This window comes from Microcaecilia unicolor, chromosome 7 (assembly GCF_901765095.1).
Source record: "Microcaecilia unicolor chromosome 7, aMicUni1.1, whole genome shotgun sequence".
Taxonomy (NCBI): domain Eukaryota; kingdom Metazoa; phylum Chordata; class Amphibia; order Gymnophiona; family Siphonopidae; genus Microcaecilia; species Microcaecilia unicolor.
The window spans coordinates 279,405,033-279,431,253 of record NC_044037.1 but is presented as its reverse complement, the minus strand read 5'-3'; the positions used below and the strand labels follow the sequence as shown (position 1 = coordinate 279,431,253).

The window sequence follows — 26,221 nt, the reverse complement described above, 5'->3', positions numbered from 1 at the left end:
GGCCTAGTTGGATAGGCCGGTATTCCTAGTGCTTCAGTAGATGAGCCGGGCTCCATGACTCCATACTCTGTTTCCAAAATCCCCATCTTCACTGTACATCTTCTTTATTTTTTTGTAGGGCAAACTGACCGCTCAGGGGAAGCTACTGCAGCAAGACACGTTCTATGTCATCGAGCAGGACTTGGGGATGCAGTCTCGGACGAAAGAACGCAGGGTCTTCCTCTTCGAACAGATTGTCATCTTCAGTGAGCTGCTCAGAAAAGGGTCTTTAACGCCCGGCTACATGTTTAAGAGGAGCATAAAGGTAAGACAGGGGAAGGGGAGGATCTTCTCAGTGAGCGCTTGCAGCCAACCATGCAAATGCAGGTCTTTGCCCTGTTGAACTGAGTTTTTGGATATGTGCTTTTAATGAACTAGGCATGCGTGGTGACTTGTCAACAGATTTTGTTAAGTCAATTAAGGCTGCGTAGAAATGATCTTTAAAGGAAACAAAAACTGAATCTCCTGCAAGGACAGAATCAAATATCTTGCCCAAGTAAAATATGAATCCTACACTGTTTACATGCTATTGAAAAGGACAGGTGACACTTGAAAATGGGGGAACTTTGTGTCTACTACAGCAGTGAAATGGATAAATCCTTCCTAAGTAGAGAGAGGTTGTCGCATGGCTTCTCTCTGGTTATCGTGAACTTTTTTTAATTTGCTGGCAAAGGCAAAACAGGGAAGTAAGCACAGCAAGCACCCCTGGGAAACGTGCAATAGCATCTCTTACATATTATTGTAAGTAAATGTAGAACAGAACCAAAACTTTTCACCATTCTATTGTGTCATTTATTACAAGTACAATTTAAAAATCATACAAAATCAATAAAAACTAAAGTTGATTAAAATCATATAAAAACTTGTATTTCAATACCTATATGATTTAAAAAAAAAAAAAAAACCACAAATTCTGCTTCTCATAGTCTGAGTTTTCCCTTAATTCTCAATTTTGAATTTTTTCTACTTTACTTGCATCAGGTTCTCCTCTTTTCTCTTTTTTCTTCCTCCTTCATCGCTCTGGCAACCAGTAATTCTTTCATCTCTTTTTCTCTCCATTTTCACCATTCCCTTCATACTACTACTACTACTACTTAACATTTCTAGAGCGCTACTAGGGTTATGCAGCGCTGTACAATTTAACAAAGAGAGACAGTCCCTGCTCAAAGAACTTACAATCTAATAGACAAGTGAACGGTCGGTCCGATAGGGGCAGTCAAATTGGGGCGGTCTGGATTCACTGAACGGTAAGGCTTAGGTGCCGAACGCAGCATTGAAGAGGTGGGCTTTAAGCAAAGACTTGAAGACGGGCAGGGAGGGGGCTTGGCGTAAGGGCTCAGGAAGGTTGTTCCAAGCATCGGGTGAGGCGAGGCAGAATGAGCGGAGCCTGGAGTTGGCGGTGGTGGAGAAGGGTACTGAAAGGAGGGATTTATCCTGTGAACGGAGGTTACGGGCGGGAATGTAAGGGGAGATGAGGGTAGAAAGATAGCGAGGGGCAGCAGACTAAGTGCATTTGTAGGTAAGACTACTACAATTTGTCCTTTTCTGTAGTGCTTCTAGATATCACCATCTCGTTTCTCTCTACCTTTTCCTCTCTCTCATGCACTGCTACCCCCTTTTTCCCACCCCTTAATCCTGCCTTCTTCGTAACCCTTTGTCAACCTTCCACCACATCTGTCCCAGTACACTACCGTATCCAACTCACCCAGATCTACCTGATTCATAGTGTTGGTCCTATAAATCCTACAGAGATGCTGGGAAAACTTTTGATGAGCTTCCCCAGAGGAGCTGTGGAAACTGACAATTTTTCTGAACTTCTGTTGGGCTGAAATTTGACTGGCTCAGGTTTCACCTCAAACTTGTCAAAGATCTTTGCCCAGCATATTGTAACTGACTTGTACATAAAATACGGCAGCAGACGAGGGCTGTCAAGTCCATCCAGTCTGCTCCAGTTGATTCCAGTCTTCCCCTCACAACCAAAGATCAATTGTGCTTATTCCAGGCTTTCTTGAATTCCTTCATTGTTTTTGTTTTAACTTCCACTGCGAGGCCAGTTCATGTACCCATCATCCTTTCAGTGAAGAAATAAAAAATTTTAATGTTGCTTTAGAGATTCTGTTCCTGTAACCTTATACTGTGACTAAAGTCTGATACCGATTGTGATCTTTGGCAAGTCGCTTTAACCTTCCATTGGCTCGGGTACAAACTTAGATGGTAAGTCCTCTAGGAACAGGGAAATACCTACTGCAGCTGAATGTAATTCACCTTGAGCTACTACTGAAAAGCTAAATACAAATAATCTCTTGTTGCTCCCCCTCCCCTTTGGAAAATAAGATTGTGGCCTCTATTAATTAGCATCATGTATACATATTGGTTTACAAAATGGCAGACATACAAGTGTGAGTTGCTCAGTTCCTGTGTTCAGTATTTCAACATATGTGCTGCTATGAGGGCCAACAACCATTGGACCAGGTGAGGCACTGGGTCAGGGCACCAGCGATAAAGGGTGCCAGAATCCCCAGCCTCTAATATTACCTGGTCTAATGGTTAAGCCCTCTCTTCCCCCTCCTCCCCATGGGTCCAGCATCTCTCCCCTTCCTACGACCCCCCCCCCCCCCCCCAGCTAAGTCTCTCTCTCCTCCCTTCACCTTGGGTCCAGCATCGCTCTTTCTTCTGCCTCCTCTCCACCCCCTTACCTCCCTGTGATCCTGTAAACTGTGTGAGTTTCTGGCAGTAGCAGCAGCCTAAAGACAGGCTACCTTTGCCCAGGCCCTGCTGCGTTCTGCCCACAGGAAAGTGCATCAGTGAAGCAGGGCGTGGCAAAGGGAAGACTTAGGGCCTACGCAAACGCAGCTTATCCAGGTTATTTCTGCTGCAACTTGTACATAGTTTACAGGACTACAAGGGAGCAGGGAAGGGGGTGTGGCAAGAAGGGGAGAGATATGCTGGAATGGGGAAGGGTGCGGAAGCTACGAGGAATGGAAGGTGGGGTTTGCATAAGCAACCTGGGTCAGGGTGCCACTCCATTGAGCCAGCCCTGACTGCTACTGCTGCACAGGCAGGGAAATTATGCCTGTATTTCTGCATGCATTTTAGAAATAGCTCTGTCAGCAGATCCTTTTCTGAAATACTACCAGAAGTGTACATTTCCCAACCTGGATCTATTCGCTACATTCTACCTAAAATGGGGCTTCATGTCTCCGGTCTGAGGTCAGGTTCTCTATTGTCTGTCAGTGGAGAGAGTGTAACCACCAAGTGTGAATTCAAATAGGTTTCAGGGGAAAGAGATCTGGTTTGGCCTTGAGCTAATGCAACTTCCAGTTTTAAGAAGAGCCTTGTTTTCTCCCTTTTAGTGTAACAAGCAGTCAACGTCATCACTTTAGTGATTAAAATTTACTGGGAAGAGAGCAAATTACAGAGAAATTTTAGCTTGCAAAGAGTGCTTTGCTTTCATGTATACTGCATTTCTTGTTGATCTGTTATAGATGAATTACCTGGTCATGGAAGAAAATGTAGATAATGACCCCTGCAAGTTTGCTCTCATGAGCCGAGAAACATCAGAGAGAATCATCTTACAGGCTGCCAATTCTGAAATCAAACAGGCATGGGTACAGGACATCAATCAAGTTCTGGATACCCAGAGAGATTTCTTAAACGGTGAGTAACCTGTCCGAAGTAAGTACTTACCACTGGAAAGAACATACATGATTGAGTCTTAGTAATCTGCTGATGCCTTAATCTTGATTGGTGTGGCTTGTCACAGTCTTAACCTCTGACCTATTTATACTTTTTTTGTGAGTATGTGTGTTTTTCTGTTGACATTTTCTTTTTGAGCCAGGGTGAAATGGACAGACGCCTTCTTTAAGACGTCCATTATCCTGAGATTTCAGGCTGTCTCCAAAACCTACATCCCATCAATCCATTTTAGATAGGGGATGCTAGACCTAGAAATTGCCTTATCCCTCTAATACCTTGAGTTGTATTTTCAGACCTGTTAGAAGAAGCTTTGGGCTGCCATTTTGACTGTAAACATGGGGCATAAATCTTCAGGCATCTAATTTTAGTTTTTTGTAAGCTCTCATCTCTCCTGTTGTGAATCCTTTGTGCAGAGAATGCTACCCCAGTGGTACAAATATATGTATTTGATTCTACCAGAAAAAGTACCCAATAGTGTTGCCTGCATCATTAAAAACAGTTTCCGTTATGTAACTTCCCACTATTTCAGAACCTGTGGGATAGTTGTGTCCATAAACCAGCAGGTGGAGATAGAGAACTGAAAACTGAGCTGAGACATCTCTCTTGGCATACAGTCCAGCTCCTCAGTATTTTCTATCTCCAGCAGATGGATGGGCACACTTTTCAGCCTCTGGTTCTGATTGATGTGCTGTTTCCAGTTGAGTTTTACGGGTGGGTTGAATCTGCAGAGCCATGTCTGGAGGACTTCAGGTCCCTGTCTCTGGTGCCCTGTGAATTTACTTTAGTCGGACTTACCACAGCCGTCAGTGGGGGTTCTCTGCTTCTGGACTTGATGGCGATGAAACGGAATGCAAGTGTCCCAAAGGTTTTCAGCTGTTGGAAAGAACCAGGCTCAGTGGGGTTTGATGCTCCACTACATCCCTGGCTGGAGGTGCATCTACTGTGTGTCTTCCCTCCTTGGCCCACAGTAGGCCATGGGTTGAAAAGGATTGCATTGCACTGGGGTCAAATAATTCTTATAGCCCCTGATTGGATGCGCAGGCCTTGGTATGCAGACCTGATGCTGGACGGGGATCCTTTCCGTCTGCTGCAGATACAGGGCCTACTGAAGCAAGGTCTGGTGCTCATAAATGATCCATGCCCCTTTGGTCTTATGGTTTGGCCACTGAGACAAAAAGGTTTGTCTAATTCAGTCAGTCCTACCTTGCTTCAGGCTCAGAAATGCTCTACATCCATGGCATATGTAAGGGTGTGGAGGGTGTTTGAGGACTGGTGATCTGAGCGCAGACTTTCTCCCTTCTCTGCTACTATTTGGGTTTCTGCCAGGTACTTGTGACCTGGATTAGCCACTGGTGGAAGCAGGATACTGGGCTAGATGGGACCATTTGTCTGACCCAGTATGGCTATTCTTATCCCTGGTGAGTTGAGATTTGATGCTGATAGTTCTCCGTTAAGCACTAGTTAAGCTTGAACTGGGGAGCCCAAAGAAGCAAGAGGAAATTGACAGATCCAGATAAATAGATATGATACCGTTGACTCACATACTTCCACCATTCATGATGTATTGGAAGCCACATTGAGCCTGCAAATAGGTGGGATAATGTGGGATACAAATGCAATAAATACTATTCTGCAGAAAAAGCATATAAACACCTTTTTTTTTACGTTTTGCACAATCTGGCAGTTTGCTCAGTCAGAACCAAGGCTGAGGTCTGGCATCACGAGCCTTCATCCACATCTACTCAAAGATTTTCCTTCTATTTTATCTCCATTCCCAGTTTGCGTTATTCCAGTGATTCCTAAATCTGGCTTGGGGGATGCCCAGCAAGTTAGGTATTCCAAATATCCTCAGTGAGTCTACATGCAGATGTTTCTCATGCATATTCATTGTGGATATCCTGAGAACCCAACTGACTGAAGGCCTCCCACAATAGATTTGGGAACCATGGCTTTACTCTAGGTTACTTCTGAGTCTTTCCCCTTTCACCTTCATCCTATGCCCCCTTTTTCCAGAGCTTCCTTTCAGTTGGAAGAGACTCGCCTCCTGTGCATTTACACCTTGTAGATATGTAAATGTCTCTATCATTTACGATGTCAACTCTTTAGGATGTGTTGCAATATGTACGAAATGTGTTGATATTGATATCTCCCCTCTACCGCCTTTCTTCCAAATTATACTTATTGAGATCTTTACATCTGTCCCCATATGTTTTATGACAAAGACCACTGACCATTTTAGTAGCCGCCCTGTGGACCAGTTCCATCCTGTTTTATATGTTTTTGAAGATATGGTCTCCCAGAATTGTACACCAGAGTCTTTTACAGGGGCATCATCACCTCCTTTTTTTTTTTTTTTTCTACTGGCCATTCCTCTCCATATGCACCCAAGCATCCTTCTTTCTCTGTCGCCTTGTCATTCTTCATGCCTGCTTCTGCTAGGATCTTTTTAGAGAGTCAAAATTATTTCATATGGGCAAAGAGCCTTTTTCTGTGTGGAGTCATTCTTGTGGTGCACAATACCAAGGTAATTATAAGAATGGGTAAAGAGCAGCAAACATTCTGGAAACATCTATAATGTGACTGAGGTTAGTTCAGGGGAGAAATGGGAGGGTTCTATCCTATTATGATATGCTGGATTGAGCTTCGATGCCATTTGAATGTGTTGTAAACTGCCTGCAGTTTCCCAATGGAGATAGTATGTAAGTCACACAGGCAAGCAATAATGAAAAGGCTATATTCAGAAATCTTGTGTGCCTTGTAAAGCAGAAGGCATAATGTTTGGTGCAGAATAAGTAATTATCCGGGAGGTTTGTGATGCTCAAACTATAAATGCATGATGGATTGTAGGTGAGGTAGCGAAGATGGGCAGATGCAGATTCTGATCGTAACTATGTTGATTGGCAGCTGTTGACTAATACTGAAATTTCCTCAGGATTGGGCAGAGCCTTCTCACGGTTCCCTTAATCCTAACTAATTCTACTTAACCATAAATTAAGATTCAACAGTATAGGAGAAATTTTTAAAACCACTAAACTTTTTTGTAGACATTCAGAGGTGTAGTCAAAACTTTTGGTTTGAGTTCATAACCGATTCATTTCTTCTCTGAAAGATAAATCAAAAGCCCTCCCCCCCCCCCCCAAAAAAAAAATGGATTATTTTATTTATTTTTATTTATTTACTGCATTTGTATCCCACATCCCCCCACCTATTTGCAGGCTCAATGTGGCTTACATAGATTTGTTAACATTGTCATTTCATCAGGATATCAGATACAGTTAGTAATGTGTAGCGATTAGGAAGGGAAGAAGGAAGAGAGTGATTAGGGTAGTTAAAGATAAGCGTTCATAATTGAGTGGGTTGGTGAGGTGACTTAGTGAGGCTGTAGGTTCTCATTGTAGGCCTTGTTGAAGAAGAACGTCTTCAGAGATTTTCGAAAGATAGTTGTTTCGTTGATTGCTTTTAAGTCTGTAGGTAATGCATTCCATAACTGCGTGCTCATGTAAGAGAAGGTAGAGGCATGCATCAGCTTGAATTTAAGTGCTTTGCAGCTGGGGTAGTGCAAGTTGCGAAATTTGCGGGATGATCTTGTGGCATTTCTGGAAGGTAGGTCTATGAGGTTTAGCATGTAGATTGGGGCATCTGCGTGGATGATTTTGTGTACAATTGTGCAGATCTTGAACGCAATGCATTCCTTAAGTGGGAGCCAGTGAAGTTTCTCTCTTAGGGTTTTTGCGCTTTCATATTTAGTTTTTCCAAATATGAGTCTGGCAGCCGTATTCTGGATTAGGTGCCTTGTACATCTTTTTGGAAGTTACTAGATTTGAAGAAGCATGCCTGTACCTTCCTTTTCCTTAAATCACATTTTCATATTGGTTTCTAATTTTATGTGACTCCTGATTTACAGATGCTGTATTACTCTACAGGTGTGAACTGTTGTTTGACTCCTTTCTTACAGCCTTGCAATCACCGATAGAGTACCAACGAAAAGAAGGAACAGCTGTGATGAGATCACAGGCTAATAGGGTTCCACCACCCAACAGCAGACCTCTCTCTTCTACCCCTGTGGGGCCTGAGAAGTCTCCGAAGGGCACGGGCCGAAATCCATATTTGCCACCCCTGAAGATATCTACCTCCAACGGAAGCCCAGGATACGACCACTATCAGCCTGGAGAGAAGTTTGAAGAAAACAAGGTAATGTAATATTTTAATCGTTCTTATGTATTTATATGTGACAAAGAAGAGAGTAAGTGATCCCTCCCCTGCCCTTCCATGGTTGTAATCCCAGTAGACAGCTCTGTTAGATGATTTTTAATGTCAACCATGAGCAGCTTGTATTCCTTAAAATTTCTAGAAACCTGAGCAATGGAGTAGGGAAAGATGCAAGGCCAACCTAACTAGTAAGCAAACTAGGTGATCACCTAGGGCAGCAGCTTATGGGGAAGGAGTGGCCAAGAGTAGGCCCTGACAGCAAGATGTACTCAATCAGCAGCCTGTATTTTTAGCGGCATGGAGGGTGAGCAGTTTTGAAATAGCCCATTTAACTGGAGTAGACTTTTGGGAAATTGCCTTCATTATGTACATGAAAAATGTTTTTAATATTTTAAATAACCAATGACCCTATTTTTATAGGTTCATTGTGGGAGAAGAAGGGTGGTGAGTGATTTTAATGATCAAAATGTTGGGGAGAGGGATAGGAGCCTGAAAGTTAATTGAGGGGTCGGAAACCTAAGGTGTGCTTAGGACTCCAACAACCTTGAATAGGCCCTGGAAGGATGGGTTAGAGAAGAACCAGAGTGTTGATGGGAGATGGACAGAGAAAAGGCCAAGGAAGAAGTACACAAGAAGTTGGAAGAATTCATTTCACAGATTTGAGAAAATCCAGGAGAACATGGACATATTATAGAGAAGGAGAAATGGAAAACACAAGGACAACAGAAATTGAGAGAGAACTAACAAGAAAGGGGATCATGAGGAAAAGAGATGGGATGAAAATGGAGTGAAAGAATTGTTTGCAGGGATCTGATTTTTCTCATGTTTTTCTAGAAGTTTTATCAAAAGAAAATTGTCATTTTTCATGATACTTTGTTTGCCTTAAGGCTGAAGAGGGTGTGTTTTTCTTATCTCCCATGACAGCTGCTTCATCCTTCCTCCCTCCCTTCCTCCACCCTTCCCTTTGGGACACTGGTTTGCTACTACCTCAGCCATTGGCTTCTGTTCCAGATTGGGGCGGGCAATGGTGGTAAAAGGGAAAGAGGAGAGGCAGGCAGGTAGGCAGTAATTTCCCATTGCCATCACATGCTGGTATTTGGTTGGGTTTTTTTTTGTGTGTGATTTATTGCACTTATGATAGATCAGATCCCTGATTTTGTCCAAATGCATACAACAAACTCTGTCTGATTATACAAAGTAATTTAACCCGGGCAGGAGAGCCTCCTTCTCATTGAAATTGTTTTTTCCTGGCTACTTTTTGTGTTGGTATCGGTGCTATTTAACATATTTATAAATGATCTGGAAATTGGAACGACTAGTGAGGTGATTAAATTTGCAGATGACTCAACACTATTCAAAAGTTTTAAAACACATGCGGAATATGAAAAATTGCAGAAAGACCTTAGAAAATTGGAAGACTGGGCAACCAAATGGCAGATGAAATTTAATGTGGACAAATGCAAAGTGATACACATTGGGAAAATAATCCAAATCATAGTTACCTGATGCTAGGGTCCACCTTAGGGATTAGTAGTCGTTAAAAAAGATCTAGGTGTCATTGTTCACAATATGCTGAAATCTGCCCACTGTGCAGCGGCAGCCAAAGCAGCAAACGGGATGCTAGGAATTATTAGGAAAAGGATGGTAAATAAGACCAAGAATGTATTGCTCCATGGTGCGACCTCACCTTGAGTAATGCATTCAATTCTGGTCGCCATATCTCAAAAACATATATAGCGGAATTAGAACAGGTTCAAAGAAGAGCGACCAAGTTGATGATGGAATGCCTCTCATGCGATGAAAGGCTGAAGAGGTTAGGGCTCTTCAACTTGGAAAAGAGAGGGCTGATATGCTGAGGTCCACAAAATCCTCAGTAGTGTAGAATGGGTAAAAGTAAATCAATTTTTCACTCTTTCAAAAAGTACAAAGACAAGACATTATATGGAAATACTTTTAAAGCAAATTGGAGGAAATAGTTTTTCATTCAAAAAATAGTTACTCATTGCCGGTGGATGTGGTAACAGCGGTTAACGTATCTGGGTTTAAAAAAAAGTTTGCAAAAGTTCCTGGAGGAAAAGTCCATAGTCTATTATTGAGATGGACATGGGGGGAAGCCAATGCTTGTCCTAGGATTGGTAGCATGGAATGTTGCTACTATTTGGGTTTCTGCGGCCTGGATTGGCCACTACTGGAAACAGGGATATTGGTCTGATCCACTATGGCTATTCTTATGAAAAGTGCATTGGATCTCGCTGGGGAGCGGAAGGAAATAGAAAGTTGGGCCAAGGGGAAATGAGAAGCAGAGCATGCTAACAAAATGTAAGCAGTGGGGCAGGTGGAGAGCTATTAAACTCACTGTCCCCAAAATATTAATCAGCAAATTACACCTATTCAGGAGGAGAAAAATTAAAAAGTGCAGATAGGGAGGGGGAAAAGAGAACAAGGAGGAGAGGAGGAATAAAAAAGTAAAGGAAAGTTAAAAAAAAAAAAAAAACTGGGGGTGGGGAAGTATGGTATAGAGGGACTAATTGGGGGAAAATTGCAATGGATGTTCTGAACAGGGGGAGGGGAAGTATGGTGTAGAGGAACTAATGGCCACCTTTAAATCTAGACTGAAAGCCCACCTCTTTAACATTGCTTTTGACTCATAACCACTTGTAACCACTCGCCTCCACCTACCCTCCTCTCTTCCTTCCCATTCACATTAATTGATTTGATTTGCTTACTTTATTTATTTTTTGTCTATTAGATTGTAAGCTCTTTGAGCAGGGACTGTCTTTCTTCTATGTTTGTGCAGCGCTGCGTATGCCTTGTAGTGCTATAGAAGTGATAAATAGTAGTAGTAGTAGTCTCTTGTAACCAGAGCTAATATTGTGATGTCATAATGCCTCAGTCCACCAATAAGAGCCAACCTCATCAGTGATGTCACAATGGCTTGATTGTCCTATACTTGGCTTACTTTTATTACATAGCTCTTTGAGCAGGGACTGTCTTTCTTCTATGTTTGTGCAGCGCTGCGTATGCCTTGTAGCGCTATAGAAATGCTAAATAGTAGTAGTAGTAGTAACATTGCAATAGATGTTCTGAACGGGAGGGGGAGGGATAGTTGATCATGATGCTGACTAGCAGCAGGGGATAGGAGGAAAGACACCGGCAGGATCCTAGCTTTTGATTTGGCCACATGAATCTTCCCCGTGTACACACTACATGCCCTGCTCTTGACATTTAGATACAGGCCAGTAACTCAGTACCAGATTTTCCTTCTTTTTTTTTTTCTTTGCTGGGTGAGGGGGAAATTGTTTGTAAGTTACGAGTTCAGCATCCCTGATCTTTTTCAAAAGTTGGCTCCTGTGCTTTCTCGAGCTCTCCCCCGCCCTAAAGTTTACATTCTTTCCTCCTTTTTCAGTGTGTCATGGCAGGGTGCAATGGGACATCTTCCATGGTAGTTGTCCAAGATTACTATGCACTGAAGGAGAATGAAATCTGTGTCTACCAGGGTGAGGTGGTCCAGATCCTTGCCATCAATCAGCAGAACATGTTCCTAGTGTATCGGCAGTCAAACGATCATTCTCCTGCTGCTGAAGGCTGGATTCCAGGCCACATTCTGGGTCCCATCACAAAATCAGCCACAGATAATACCAACGAGAGCATCAAGTAAGTGCCATGTTGGCTGCCCTGGGAGCAGTATATGGATTTAGAGGAAAAAACACACACACACATGGTAGGGATTTCCTGCTGGTTTTATCTACAGTGCCATTGGAACAAACTTTGAATGCTGGATCCATAGCATGGGCAGCCATGTTGAATAGGTTCGATTTTTTTTTTTTTTATTCTTTTTTTGTTTATATTTGTAAAAAACAAAAAAAAGAAAAATCATAGATGGTAAAGGCATGTTTTATGTTGATCCATCTTGTACCAACATGGAACTGACTGGACTGGACTTATATTAAGCTACTGATATATATATCTATGTAGATGGATATATATATTGGTTATAACAGCATTAGCAAAAAAATAAAGGGGGTCGTCTTTTGGACTGAGGCCTACTTCTCAATGAGGAGAGATTTTACGTTGTCTATGGCAATTCTGTGTACAGCTTGTAATTTTGTTTTTATTTTTTTCCTTTTATTTTAATATATGTTCACAGTAACTTGTAAAAAAAGCATTTTGTTTTTAAGATCCCCTTCCAGTACATTCCTGTATAAAGTATTTTGCACTATTTAAAGAAATCCATATTGATGAAGTCAGGTTGTGCAATATGATAGTCGCAATGTTCATCATTGTACCTGTAATGTAACTAATAATTTTAAATGTACTATTTTAAATATGTAAAAAAAAAATAAATTTTCACCGTGAGCATGTTTTAATGAGATCAAGAGAGTATTGGATCCTTTGGGCATGGGAGGGGGATTCTTTTGTTTATAACCAATATTGTGTGACCTATTTGAAAAGATATCTCAGAAAGAAAAAGATTTAAGAGTTCAATAAGGCAAAGTGTTCTGTTTTATTTTTTTTTACAAGATACTTGACATAGAAGGCCTGTCCCCTTCCTTATGAAGTTTGTTGGCTTCCTAATGTTCGTTAAATGCTGCCTGTTGAAGGTGGTGGTTTCCTGCTGCACTACAGTACAGTCGGCATAATACTCTTGTAGATGGAAGTGTTGCCCCTACAGAGTCCCAACAGTGTATATATTCTGTTTAATTAACTTGAATTAACACTAGGGATGAGTGTATTCATTTCAAACAATATGTAATACCCCAAAGTAACAAAGAGTAACACAACAACTATGTCAAGAGAAAACCCTTTAAAATGGCGTCTGAAGACATTCAAACTACATAATGGAAATCATCCTATATAATAATTCTCACCTCCAACGTTCCGACTTGCTGCCTGGGACCGTGGCTCATTCCGAGTTGGTCTGCTAGGCTCCGTAGATCAGGCTGACATCACTGTAGCCATTATGATGTCAACTTCAGAACCGGGGGGGGGGGGGGGGGGGGGGGGGGAGAAACATGCCTCACAGCTGATCCATGTCCAGAGGAGGGTTGCTGGACATGGGTGGCTGCAGGGGAGAGAGGAGGGTTGCTGGACATGGGTGGCTGCAGTGGGCGCAGGGGGAGAGGAGGGTCTCTGGACATGGGTGGCTGCAGGGGAGCCGAGGAAAACCTTGCTAGCGCCCGTTTCATTTGTGTCAGAAACGGGACTTTTTTACTAGTATGTATATTATAATAAAAATTACAGTGAGACCATCAGTTAAAACTCTCGTTGCTCGGTATATAGTATTGAGCCAACAAACCGAGGGCCTTGTTTACTAAGATGAACTAGCGTTTTTATCGTGTGCTAAAAATTAGCATTGTGCTAACACTAGAGACACCCATAGGAATATATGGGTGTCTCTAGTGTTAGCACGCACTAAAAACACTAGCGCTCCTACAGCGCAGCTTAGTAAACAGGGCCCCGAGTGTATACTTCATACCCACTAAGACCCATCACTGAAGTCATGGGGTTATAGCTGCATCATCGGCTTCTTACTATATACACCAAGTGATATAAAGTGTTTATTTATTATTACATTTGTACCCCGCGCGTTCCCACTCAAAGCAGGTTCAATGCAGCTTACATAGTAATAGGGATTACAGAATATTGATAAAGAAAATAAAAGTTAACTATAGCAGAATAACAAAAGAGAGAGGTAGGTAGAGAAGAACAAGGGTGAAGGGAGTAGGAGAGGGAAGAGCAAGGGTAGGTGAGCTTTGGAAGAGGGGTGGAGGAGGCAGGAGGGGGATGAGTTACAGGATAAGCATAGGGAATTTTGGTGGGAGAAGTAGTCTAGATCTGATTGTATGCCAAAGATAAAATGACATTTTTTTTGGGGGGGGGGGTTCAAATATGTTTCCCCTTTCACTTCAATTTTGACTTTATTTAAGCAAAAACAAATTTAGCCAGATACATCTCCAAATATTGTAGTGTTCACTCATCCACTACTGATGCTAAGAAAGCAGGTCTAAGTGACACAAGCCCCAATCAGTCCCGACTGGTGGCATAAACTGAAGTGCTGAAAACCATTAGATCAATTTCTGAATTTCATATTCATGATGTCCACTACAGCTTCCAATGTCGGCATGTTTAAATCCACTTTAAACACACCTGTTTTGTTTTTGGGTGGAGAAAGTCAAATTGAAGTGAATTTGAAAACATTTGGGAAAACATTTCATTTGAATAATTTTTTGGACACTATGGGAACCCTTTATCTTAGGGACTTGTTTACTCAGGCGTGTTAGCGTTTTTAACGCGCCTACAATTTAGCATGCGCTAACTGTGTAGGCGCCTATAAGGATATTGTAGGCGTGTACACATGGTTAACGTGCGTTAAAAACACTAACGCGCCTATAATGCAGCTTGGAAAACAGAGCCCTTAGTGTATACAGTGAGAGACCAATGTAAAAATACCCAAGACTTCAGTACTGTATCTTAGTAGCTATGAATGAAAAGAGTTGGATATACATTGTTGGTGTAATAGCATAAGCAATATTAATCGATGGTCTCTCACTATAATTACTATTATTATACACATATGGTTTTCATTTTGTAGTTTGAATACCTTAGCCAGGCACCATTTTGAAGGGAGTTTTTTCTCTGACATTCATTTGAAGTGTCAATAACATTTTCCATGTCGTTTCCATGTCCTCCTTTAGCCTGAAACAACGGGAAAAAGACAAGAATGTAAGGATTTATTTTGTGTTTTGTTAATAATGCACACTATTCACTAAACCCCCTGTTTACTAAGCTGTGCTAGCAACTTCCATGCACTAATGCCGACACAGCCCATTCACTTTGAATATTATATGAAATAAATATGGGCTGGGTCAGCATCGCCATGCGACAGCTGTTAGCGTGGCTTAGTAAACAGGGAGGTAAGTGTATCTGCTCTCTTGGAAAGAGTGTACGCTGTTAAAAATATTGCTTCCTTAATGAAAAAACAAAAAAGCAAAATGAACAGAACAAAATTTACCATGAACAAGAGAAACAAAAGGAAATACTTGGGCTGCGTACTCCTTGTTAACACATGAAGCTTGATTTATGAAAGTCTACTACGACCTTAACTTAGCATCTTATTAATAATGGGCCCTGTGGTAAACATGCACGAACATAGTAGGGTGCTTCGGTAAATGATAGCCTGCGAGGAGGGGACCCTACACAGCCTCGTGTTTATTTCCTGTAGTGCTGACAATGTTTCTTTGTTTCACGGTCTGTTGGAAATAAAAATAGTTAAACCAGACGGACAGCTCAGCCTAAACCTGCCTTGCAGATAGCACCTTTGAATTTGTGTTTTTACTTAGTCCAGTGGTTCCCAAACCTGATCCTGGAGGCGCCCCAGCCAGTCAGGTTTTCAGGATACCTACAATGAATATTCTTGAGAGAGATTTGCATGCACTGCCTCCACTGCATTCAAATCTCTCTCATGAATATTCATTGTGGAACTACAGAAAATCTGGCTGGCTGGGGTGCCTCCAGGACCAGATTTGGGAACCACTGATATGCTTGCTCTAATCCAAGGGTTTCTCAACCCAACCCAGTCCTTGGGACATACCCAGCCAGTCAGGTTTTCAGGGTGTCCAGGTTGAATATGCATGAAATTTGCATACACTACCTACCTTTCATTGTGGGCATCTTGAAAACCTAACTGTCCTGAGGACTGGATTGGGAACCCTTGCTGAAAGCTAATCTGTGTTCTGCTTTTGTATTAATTTAATGATCGGTTCTCTTAGTGGGTCATTGGATTTTTATCCTCAGACACGACCAGCTGTAGAATTCAGCAATAAATGCAGTGAGGGTGGAATATATGAAAAGGTTTATAGTTGTTTTTAGAAGCAACATTTCTAATTTGAGAAAAAAAAAACTAGGATTGGATTTCCATCCTAGTTTTCAGTTGTAGGAGGTTGATTCACTAAAGTCCCCTACTGTGAATTTACCACAGTGCCCATTATTTGTAACAGTGTCCTATTCATTAATAGGGAAATGGGACTTGATATACCGCCTTTCTGAGGTTTTTGCAACTACCTTGTGTGATGATGCACTGGTGCATTATACAGGATCAGTCCTATGTGCGTTCACCAAAGCAGCAAATATGAGGGGGGGGGGGGGGGGGGGGTTCCTATAAAGGTCATTTTTCTGATAAGCTGATTTTTTTCATAACTACACACCCCACTGCAGGGGATTTGTGCAGCTCTGCTTCTGGAGATCAGTAGCTTTATAGACCTAATGGGATGTTTCCAAAAATGAAGACTTCTTTTTTTATTGGGGACACATCAACCTAAAAATACTATGACTTCTCAAAATGTAAATATACCAGTCTTAAGTGAAGAGCAGATACCTTCACCATACAATTTTCAGTAATACAACTGAGCTGGCTCTACTACGTGATTCCACATAGGTCCATTTTCCAAATAATGATGTAATTGTAATCCAAAAAAAGCCTTCACGTATCTGCTGACCCTAATAGTGATACGGGATGACAGTCTCCAGTATGGATGTTGAGTTTTAAAACCACTACCATGAATGACTATTCAGCTCAACAAATAAGTGAAGACTTTCGGACTATATTTACATGAAATTGCAAATCTTTATTTGAAACCTGGTCCTGTGTGGAATCATGTGTAATGTGTAAGTGGAGTCTGCTCAGTTGTATTATATGAAGCTGAAAATAGTAACATAAACAACTTTTTTTCATACAAGTTGTTTGCTTTTTTTTATTTTTGAGGCATGATTAATGCTTTATTTCATATAATATTTTGTAATGCACAAGCAATGTAGATGAAGAGCAGACCAAATACACCAAATGATGAAAACAGTAAGCAATATGGAAGGCTGCATCGGGGGGGGGGGGGGGGGGGGGGTTGGCAAATAACTAGAAGGAACCAATGGGCCACACTTCCGTCTACAACTAGCATGAATGAAGCTGTGTGGAGCGCTGCCGTGACTGTTTTGGTTATTTGCCATTTGTGTTCTAGTGGGAAGTGTATCTCATTGGTTCTTCTAGTCAAGTGGCCATGTTGGCCACTGCTTTTTTTTTTCTCTCTCCTGTTGTCAATAAATTGCCTACTGCTTTCGCCATGGTTTGTAGAATAGTGCTTAAGCCCAAGGATCGCACCTACATTTAGGCATGGCCATTTGCACCATCGAAAATGAGGTGTAAATGCCCGTGCCGATGATTAAGGGGGCCCCACACCTATTCTGTAATTACTTGCGTAACTAAGTCACGCCCCTGATAAGCCCATGGCCCTCTCATGTCCACGCCCCCTTCTCCAACTCGCATATAAAATTTAGGTGTGGATCCCACACCTAAATTTAAGCATATACATGTTAATGGAATCTAATTAGTGCCGGTATATTGGTGATTGACTCATTAGTCAATTAAAATATGCATGCAAATTGGGCGCGTGCCCAAATTTTCGCTTACATTTTTTTTAGCGCTTTTTATAGGATTAGCGGTTTGGTTTATTTGGTCTGCTCTTTATCTGCATTGCTTGAGCACTTGCAAATCAATACCTCCTACCATTCTATATATCCCATGGAGGCATTACAAAATATTGTGGTGTTACTGGCTAACAAATTGGTCACAGTCAAGTGTTGCTTTCCACTGCTCTTCATGGTCGGCATGCTGCTGCTTTCAGCCTTTCTAGCATGTTATCCTTTGCTGATGCTTCATGGCTTCTTGACATCAAAGGAGGACATTGAAAAGTTTAAAATGTTCCTTTTGTCAGTGTTTCAATCAACGTTCTGCAAAAGTCATGAAAATACTCACCATGGGCTTTTGTAGGAGAATTCCACACGAAATGTAGAAAATGTTGACGTTCATCAGGTCAATGGCCTGTTTATATTTTGTTAATTTACTTTTCCTTTAAAAAAAAAAAAAAGCTTTAAGAAGAATAAGCAAGTTCAGAACCACAGCGATATGGGCACATTTCACCTTTTTAATGAAAAACATTCCTATAAAGTTGTAAACACATTGCTCATTTTCTTTTTTTTTGCTGTGGATTTTTTCGCACTTCTCTGGTGGCATCATATCTCGCCAGCACACTGCATGTATCATGCCTCATGCTTTAGTTGCATGGAAGGGTTAGACACAGTTGTACATGGACAAATGACTCGGTCATCTCAAATGGGAAGAGTCGCAGCATTCTTTTTTCCCTACATCACTTGTTGCATCTTGAAGACGTTTTTAGTGTTGAGATGACTAGAAACGTAATCCAACACACAGAGTTCTTTACAGTTATACATGATGGTAATCCCTTGCTCAATGGTGGTGGTGGTGCTGTTGCTTCACCACTTGAATTTTATGTCTATTGACTGATGGTAAGTTATCAAAGACTAAATAGTCCCTTTTCCCGTCAAAACTGATTAATTGAAGATGAAAAACATATTTGCCTCGTATTAACCTCACGTCTATGAATCCTGACTGGGTAAAGCCATTGTTTCATTATGACACTTGTGGTTCACATAATAAAGGAAGATTGCTAAAGCTTCCTTACTGTGATGGTCGGAACAGGTATTTTGTTCAGTCTTTGTTTAGCTTTTTCATTTGCAGTAGGTTGGGAGAAGAGGAGTTTCGGAGACTTGGTTTCTGATAATTATTGCAAGGATGAAATTTCTAAAGCACTGATGCCGTAGCTCCATAATGTGGGTTGGATCCTGCATGGACATCAGAAATCAAGTTTCCACTGTAGCAGTTACAAATGCAACATGAATTTAAAAAAAACTAATTTTTAGAACTGGAATGAATGTCTCCGGTAAGGGAATTCTTTGGTCATTTGCAGTCATGGCCATAATGAAACAGGGAAATCCTTGCATTGTGTACTGTAAACTTGCAAGACGTTTCTATTTAACCTTTAAATACAGTCCTAGCAGATTGTGATTTTTGTTTCTTGGACCAACATAATGACCCCTTTAATACATGAGGTTTTGAGACTGAAAGGCCCTACGCGATATTGAAAGTTCCATGTACTGAGACATTTTGGGAATGTGTTTTTATGTTGGTCCAACAAAAACTTGCTAAGGTTCTAGATTTCTGTAGCACAAATATGGCTGTGCTGCTCAAACTGCAAATAACTGATCTACACCAAGCTATTTGGAGAAAGTCCAGCCACCTTTCTCTGTTGGATTGCTCTTCCATATCATTTCTCCAGGCAGTGTTCTCATCACATCAGCTCAACCTTTGCAGTGTGCTTTAAATTAATAAAAGTTGGCTACCTCAGACCTTCAATAAATACCGAGGTTGCATTGAAAGCCAGAGCTGTTTCTTAGATCCAAAATGAATGTCCATTTATTATAGCAATTTTACTGGTAACTAAACACATGCAAGAAGCAACTGTCTCACCAGATTTAGCCATAAAAGCGTTCTTCCGATGCATTGCAAACATTACGCGTTCTTTATTCTATAATTTGTCCCTTAACGTTTCTCTATGCAATTAATACCGCACATCTCAGGTCTTTTTCTGGTTCACAAATGTGGATGGTGCCCTTCCCATTTCCCTTGCCCATGCTGTAGGCTGCGGTTTGATCAGTGCGTTTTTTGATACAACAGGAAGTCATGTTCATGGCATACCCTGCGCATGAGAAAGCGAGCGGAAAACAAGAACTGTGGCAAAAAAGAAGCCAATGGGCCACGCAAACCCAAGGATGTTCTGGGCAGCAAAGTCTCTGTTAAAGTGAGTAAGGTCTTCAGAAGCTGTGTGCCCATCACTCCCTTCCACGTAGTTGTGTTACACTTCCCACCCTTCCCTGCTCCTGTAGCATCCTTTCTTGAAGAAGGAATTTTATTTTTTTTTACTTTTAATAAGTAGTTAGTGAGATTTTGCATGCAAACATCACATTTTCTTTTTATTTTCCTGGCACACACAATACAAGTAAGTAACTTTTTCTTTTTGGGGATGTTTTCAAAGCACGAGGATTTGCAATGCATGGTTATTTCGAGAAGCCTACAGCCTGTGCACATCATGTGATCTGAGCAAGGGGAAATATCATTTGGGTCACTGTGTACAACCAGAGGCTTGGATTATTCATTCATCCTACCAGTTTGTCATTATATAGAGAGAGAAAATATAAAACTAAGATATCCCCTGTGCAGGGTTTAGATTGGAAGGGACACTCTGCACTAGGCTGGTCTCTTTAAGTTTATAATAAAAGGGATTTCAATAGATCACGTAAGTGCTATTGCTAGTTATCGAAAAGAGATCTTAGTAATGAAATATCATCATAATGAATGACTCCTCCATTCTACTGCAGTCGTAAGTGATAGGATTACTCACGTTTATGCTAGTAGATGATGAATTATGCTTCCACGTGGATATCAAGGTGACTTGGAACTGATTTTATGCAGCTCTATATTCCTATGTTTAATTGGAACTAGAAAGGAATATTAAAATAGTACAAGCCAAACGGGGATAGAATATATGTAAACTTTAAATACCAAAGGGCTGGTTTCAGTAAAGCTTTTCTACCGTTTGGCGTCTATAGGAAAAGACCTTGATCAATTAGGCCCAAATTCTAAAACTCAAACCAGATGAATGCCACGCTGAAGGAGGACAGGGTGACTACTGTAGCTGGGAAACTGGCATTCATCATACAGTCGCTGGCAGGAGTCCAATGTTCCAAAGTGCAATCAGCCAGAAGATTGGGAAAACCGTACTTAATGGAAAGCCTGGAATTGACACACATTGGATGGCCAGTTAATAGCAGATTCTAGTACAGAGGTAATGAATGTCAGACCCTATTTATCAGAATTTTCACATCAACTATTGCATACAGTGGATCGAAGAACCAGGTTAGTTGTTTAGCTGTTCTACAAATTAGATATATTTGAAGGCTGGGGTGTTCACCATCCCTGTAGTGGTGGTGTGGTAGGAGATGGCTTTAAGGTGACCCAGAGCTGGGATGAGCGATCTCTACACATTGATATAAACAATCTACCTGAAGTATCTCTTGAGCAACATAGTGTTAAATCAATTTACAGTAATAAAGAGGGGGTAAATCTAGTAATAAAAAATGGCAGCCCATCTTTGGTAGAGGGTGTAACGTATGTTCTCTGGGACTGATATTCAAAATGAGTTATGCTTTCACTTATTTGGTAATAAACGCATAATTAGCTGCTCTTTAAATTTTTGGTTCATATGGATAAAACTGGACTATTTTAACTTGCTACATGCCCAATATTTTCCATATGAAAAGGGTCCAGCACTGGGGCAGGTGTATGTCACTGGTGGTGCTATGCATTTAATTTCTTTACTAAGGCGCGCTGAAATTGTGGGCGCCCTAAACATTAGAGACGTCAATGCATTCCTATGGGCGTCTCTTAATGTTTAGCCTGCCCACAGTTTTAGCGTGCACTAAAAATGTGAGCGTGCCTTAGTAAAAGGGGGCCTTAGTTTCTCTTGGCAAATGCAATGAGATAGCAAAGTGGCACTTAAATTAAGACTACAAACCTAGAACCTGTTATATATGATATGCCAATAAATGTGATCTTTAGGTACCAATACCTTGAGCATGTGGGAAGATGAAATATTTTAAGATGCCTCACCAACCTTTTCTGAACGTATATAAACGGTATTATATGGGTTGGTCATGACCCTCTGTCATTGGCTCCTGAATTTCAGAAGACTGATCAAGGTTATGCTGTAATTCTAACACAATTCACAAAACAAGGCAACTTCTGGATTTTAATTATGACATCCTGATGGGGTCTCTTAAACTAAAATAAAAGGGGTACACCACTGTCCCTTCCTTATGTGATGACTGGTGTTCAAGATAAGTTACTCAGAATCAACGGTCTTTTAGCTGGGCCTGGAAAGAGATAGCATTGTATACATCAGATTACATCGCAGAGTTTTTTTTGTTTTTTTTTTTTTAACTGTAAATTTGGATCAAGGGTGTTCAACCAACAGCAAACCAGTTGAAGTTCATTCTCTGCCCCCATCCATAAGAAGAAAATGTCATCCAGAAATCTCTTCCAAAGTAAAACAACTGAATTGCGGTGCTTGATATAGATACCAACCCTCAAAATGGGATACATATAAAGTAGCCACTGATGGGGTTAAAGTAAACTTATGATTGTACCAGAAATAATTATATTTAGTAACCAATTTAGACAGCTGTAATAAAAAAAAAAATCTGAAGATACCCTTTGAGCTTGTGAACATCCCACCAAAACGTCTGCTCTAGTTTCTAACCCAAATGTAAGTAATCCACAAGCGAGGCAAGAACACCAGAATCCCCCAGGGAAACTTAAAACAAGAACAGGAATGGGAAACAGATCCAGGCCCTTTGTAATCAGACCAAAGGACACCAAGAATGAGAAGTTAAACTTTTATTGATGACTTGGTACTATGTTTCGGTTCAGATGTGCCTGCCTCAGGAGTCTCTAGATGATACACAATTTTAATGTAACAATCACAGATGAGTCAGTTAAAAACTGAATTGCAAAAAAGGTCTTAAAAGACAGCTTTCACATTTTCAGAGTTACAAAATGCTGCGTTGTCAGCTGTTTAGGCTGATCGCTGGAAACAGTCATCAACAAAGGGTTAACTTCTCATTGTTGGTGTCCCTTGGTCTGATTCCAAAGTGCCTGGATCTGTCTCTTGGAGTTTTCTAGTTTCTAACCCACCATCCTGAGGTATTCTAGTATATAAAGATGTTATATACATAGTCACTAGCCCTACAGACTCTGGTACATGAGGAATTGTTTCCAATATGTGTAACAAATATGATGAATCCTTTAATTAGGATTATATCTTCACTGTCTTCATGCCCAAAAAAGTATTCACAAATTTAGGCTGGTGTTCAAGAATCGAATTTCAAGTGGAGATGAGTGGGTGGCCCGGAGGATCTTAAAAGGTTTTATGACTCTTTGGCAGAAAATACATTTCAAGAGTTACTGGGTGTGCTTCCACTAAAAAAGTTACTACTTTATTAGCCAGCATACCTTACTTCTGAACAGTCACTAGCTTAATTTTCATTTGCAACATCTCCTTTGGATCTCCATCCAATTTTAAGTATACAGCCAGATTGGCCAATTGTCTCTGAACTTCTTTCTCATAAAACTCTTGATGTATTACCACAGGAGCGCCCCCTTTATATTCCCTAATAATAATCAAATCTTCCACATTGTTCAAGTCTCTCAATGCTTCACACCCCTCCTTTAATAGATTAATATCCACTTCCATCTCTAGTCATCTCCAAGGTGTCTCAGATCTCTCAATATCAGATCTCTAAAGGTAGAGACTACCAAATTCACGACCCCCTGGTGAATACCATCTTGATGATAATTTATAGACTGAAGTATCTGGACTAGGAGGATTATCCATAAAGTAAATCTTCAATTGCAACTTAAGCAACACTCAGCGGAAAAGGATCATTCATACTGTGTAGTTGGTACAGAGTCAAGTCCCAAATTCAAAATGTTTTGTTGAATCTCTATCAATGGTATGCTGGCAACATTCACTATTGCCAATGCTCTGTTAGAAATAGAAGTCGTGGAGGTTATGATAATATGGCATTTTATATTAATGCCTTTTTTGCAGGGAGCATGTCTTTCAAACAGCCTTGGGCAAAACATGATTCATGTTGGACAAGCAAGTTCCGTGCCCAACATCGATAAATATATTTAAGATGAATATTTAAAATACTACTTCCGTGCAATTGGTCTAAATTAAGTGAAGCTATACTTAACAGCTCTGTAAAACGTATTTGGATGTATGATGAGCTGGTGTAAAAATCTTTATGGTAATGAGAAGTTTGAACCATTGAGTGGCACTACTGAGGTTTTGAAAATTCTTCTTGGGGGAGATCTAAGAGTTGAATAGTCTGTAGACTGTCTCCCTAGTGAACTGTGAAGCCATTAAAAGTTTATCCTTAGAAATATAACATAAAAGTAGATTTGAAATAACATAATATCAGGAACAGTTTGAACAAATGACACACACAACCCCCCCCCCCTCAATAATATTGGCTTCATCAGCAGTGATACTGAATTGGCCATACTATTTTTTTTATTATCCTTAGAGCTTTAACTATTATATAATGTTGTGGCAAATGTGATAAAAAATCCAGGACCTCAGACTGATTCTCCTCTATGTCAGATGGTAGAAAATTTGACAGTATGCCTGCCCTTGGTGAAAGTTACCCCTAGTATCTATGCTAAGGCTGAAAGAAGGTAGTCAGATTTGGGGTGTTAGTGAGAAGATGTATTAAAACCCCTGTAAATGTGCAAGCAGCCTGGAAAAGGAATAAAATATTTATAAGATGGCAACTGTGTGAAAGTTTCATACTGACTCTACACTTCATGCATCTCATCTATATTTCTAGATGACTCGGGATCAGGGCTGGATTCAAAATTTAGACATCCATAAGGAAGATCTGATGGGGCTCACCAGAAAGCAGTGGAGGAGGAGTTGGGTCAGAATGCCATGATGGTGCCACTTTGAAGTGGCACCAGTGAGCAACTCTTAAATGAAGTGGAAGAAGGATCCTTTTTGGCCTGGGTACTAGGCACCTCTAACATCGGGTACTCTAGGCAACCTAAATGCAGACATGCTCGGGATTTGAATTTATGATAGGCTGGCTGGGAAAAAAAAAAGTATTTAACCCTTAAGCCAAAACAGCAAACGGCATCAGCGTCCCTAGCTGGGTTACTAGAACCTACCCAATTGCCTATGTCCCTCTTCCTTTTCATGTGACTCAGCTAAAATGAGCCGTGACCCAAGCAAGATTAATTTCTTCGGGCAGAATCGACGAATACTGGCAGAAATGTGATTCCTGTTCCTAGTACTGTCGTTCAAACTCGGGTTGTGAATCGGTTCAGTGGAGACCATTAGTTTTACTCTGTGACTTGACTGACGACTTCTGACACCATCAGCCAAAGTATGTTAGTTCTGTCAATGAGGTACACGAATTAAAGGTGCGGCAGCCTTACAGTTAAGGTGCATGGTCTGAAGACCGTTCCTTCTTAGCCACGGTAGTGAAACCGAACCCAGAGAGAAATGGAAGTGGATTAATAAGGGTTTTGGGGGAGGCGAAGGAGGGGGGGTTACATTATAAACTGCCTCGTGAATTTATGGTCAGGGAAGAAAAGGTAGAAATATTTAAAGATAAACTAATGGCCCATTTCTTGCAGAGGTAAAGGGGTTAGTGAATGTAAAGCCTCTTGCAATAGATGTGTTTAAGGAATTTGTTCAATAACCAAAGCATAATGAGGATGTGCAGTTTTATTAAAATGACCTGGAAACACAAATGTTTTTCATGTCCTTCAGATGGGAATAAAATAGCAAGTATTTTTGTTCTGGCTTGGGGTTGCTGTGTGCACTAAAAACACAGAAATGAAACAAAAACGGCAATGAAATGAAAGCTTTTCTCATGCACAGCCCTTACAAATAAATATAAAACGCCTATGCTGGAAGCTCACTCTTTTACTGCTTTCTATAGCCATGCACATGTGCCCCAGGCAGCGGAAGGCATGTGATGGGCTTTTTTTCCCCTGGAGGATGATCAGGATTATGAACTGAATGTCAAGTGACCCTGCACTGAAAACCCTCATCCCCATCCCCTGATTACAGCAGTGTTCACATTCACTTCTGTAGATTGGACTACTAAGAGGTTAGGATGGGATTTTCCAAACCTGTCCTGGCAACCCAGGGGCCATTCTGAAAACATCCCTGCAGGACAGTAGGGACGGGATGGTTCCTACCACCTTTTGATTATGGAGGTTCCAAAGCTAGGGTAAGTGGCACTGGGCTCCGGTGGAAGACCCTGGAGGAACAGTGTTTCCATGTTTAAATGGTGATAGTGGTGGGCAGGGGTTGAAGGAGGAGTCCTTGCTTTTCCTTTTGTGGTTTTATTTGTTGTTTTGTCTTTTCTTATGATCAGGGCTTTTTTTGAGGGGGTACTTGGGGGTACTGAGTACCGGCACCTTTTCCACTGTCTTCTAAAATTGACCCATGGTCCCCAGGTTTTAATGAAAGAGCTCAGGCTCTACACAACAATTCTGCCTTGTCATAGATTCTGTGACTGGTTGCAGGGAGCCTGGTTATTATGGGGTGGGTCCCTCAGTGATCACTCCACCCCTGAAGGGTGGCCTGGCATTTGAGTACCGGCACCCACTGGCGTACCAAGGGGGGGTGGTGGGGGCGGTCTGCCCCGGGTGCACGCTGCTGGAGGGGGGGTGCCACCCACCTGTCGGCTCCGCTCGTTCCGTGCTCCCTCTGCCCCGGAACAGGTTACTTTCCTG

At 41.3% G+C, this 26,221-nt stretch overlaps 1 protein-coding gene across 3 annotated transcripts in view; it reads left to right on the top strand.

The window, feature by feature from the left end:
- Window positions 1-26,221, top strand: part of KALRN (kalirin RhoGEF kinase) — a 1,371,746-nt gene that overhangs the window by 1,280,668 nt on the left and 64,857 nt on the right. For 2 of the 3 annotated variants that reach the window (XM_030208704.1, XM_030208705.1), the window contains 4 exons: window positions 119-304; window positions 3,525-3,696; window positions 7,691-7,926; window positions 11,351-12,306. In XM_030208704.1, the coding sequence (XP_030064564.1) occupies window positions 119-304; window positions 3,525-3,696; window positions 7,691-7,926; window positions 11,351-11,602 (846 nt within the window). In that variant the 3' untranslated portion in view covers window positions 11,603-12,306. Of the gene's footprint in view, window positions 1-118; window positions 305-3,524; window positions 3,697-7,690; window positions 7,927-11,350; window positions 12,307-19,528; window positions 19,653-26,221 lie in introns of those variants that run through there. The other variant, XM_030208706.1, reaches the window with a different exon arrangement.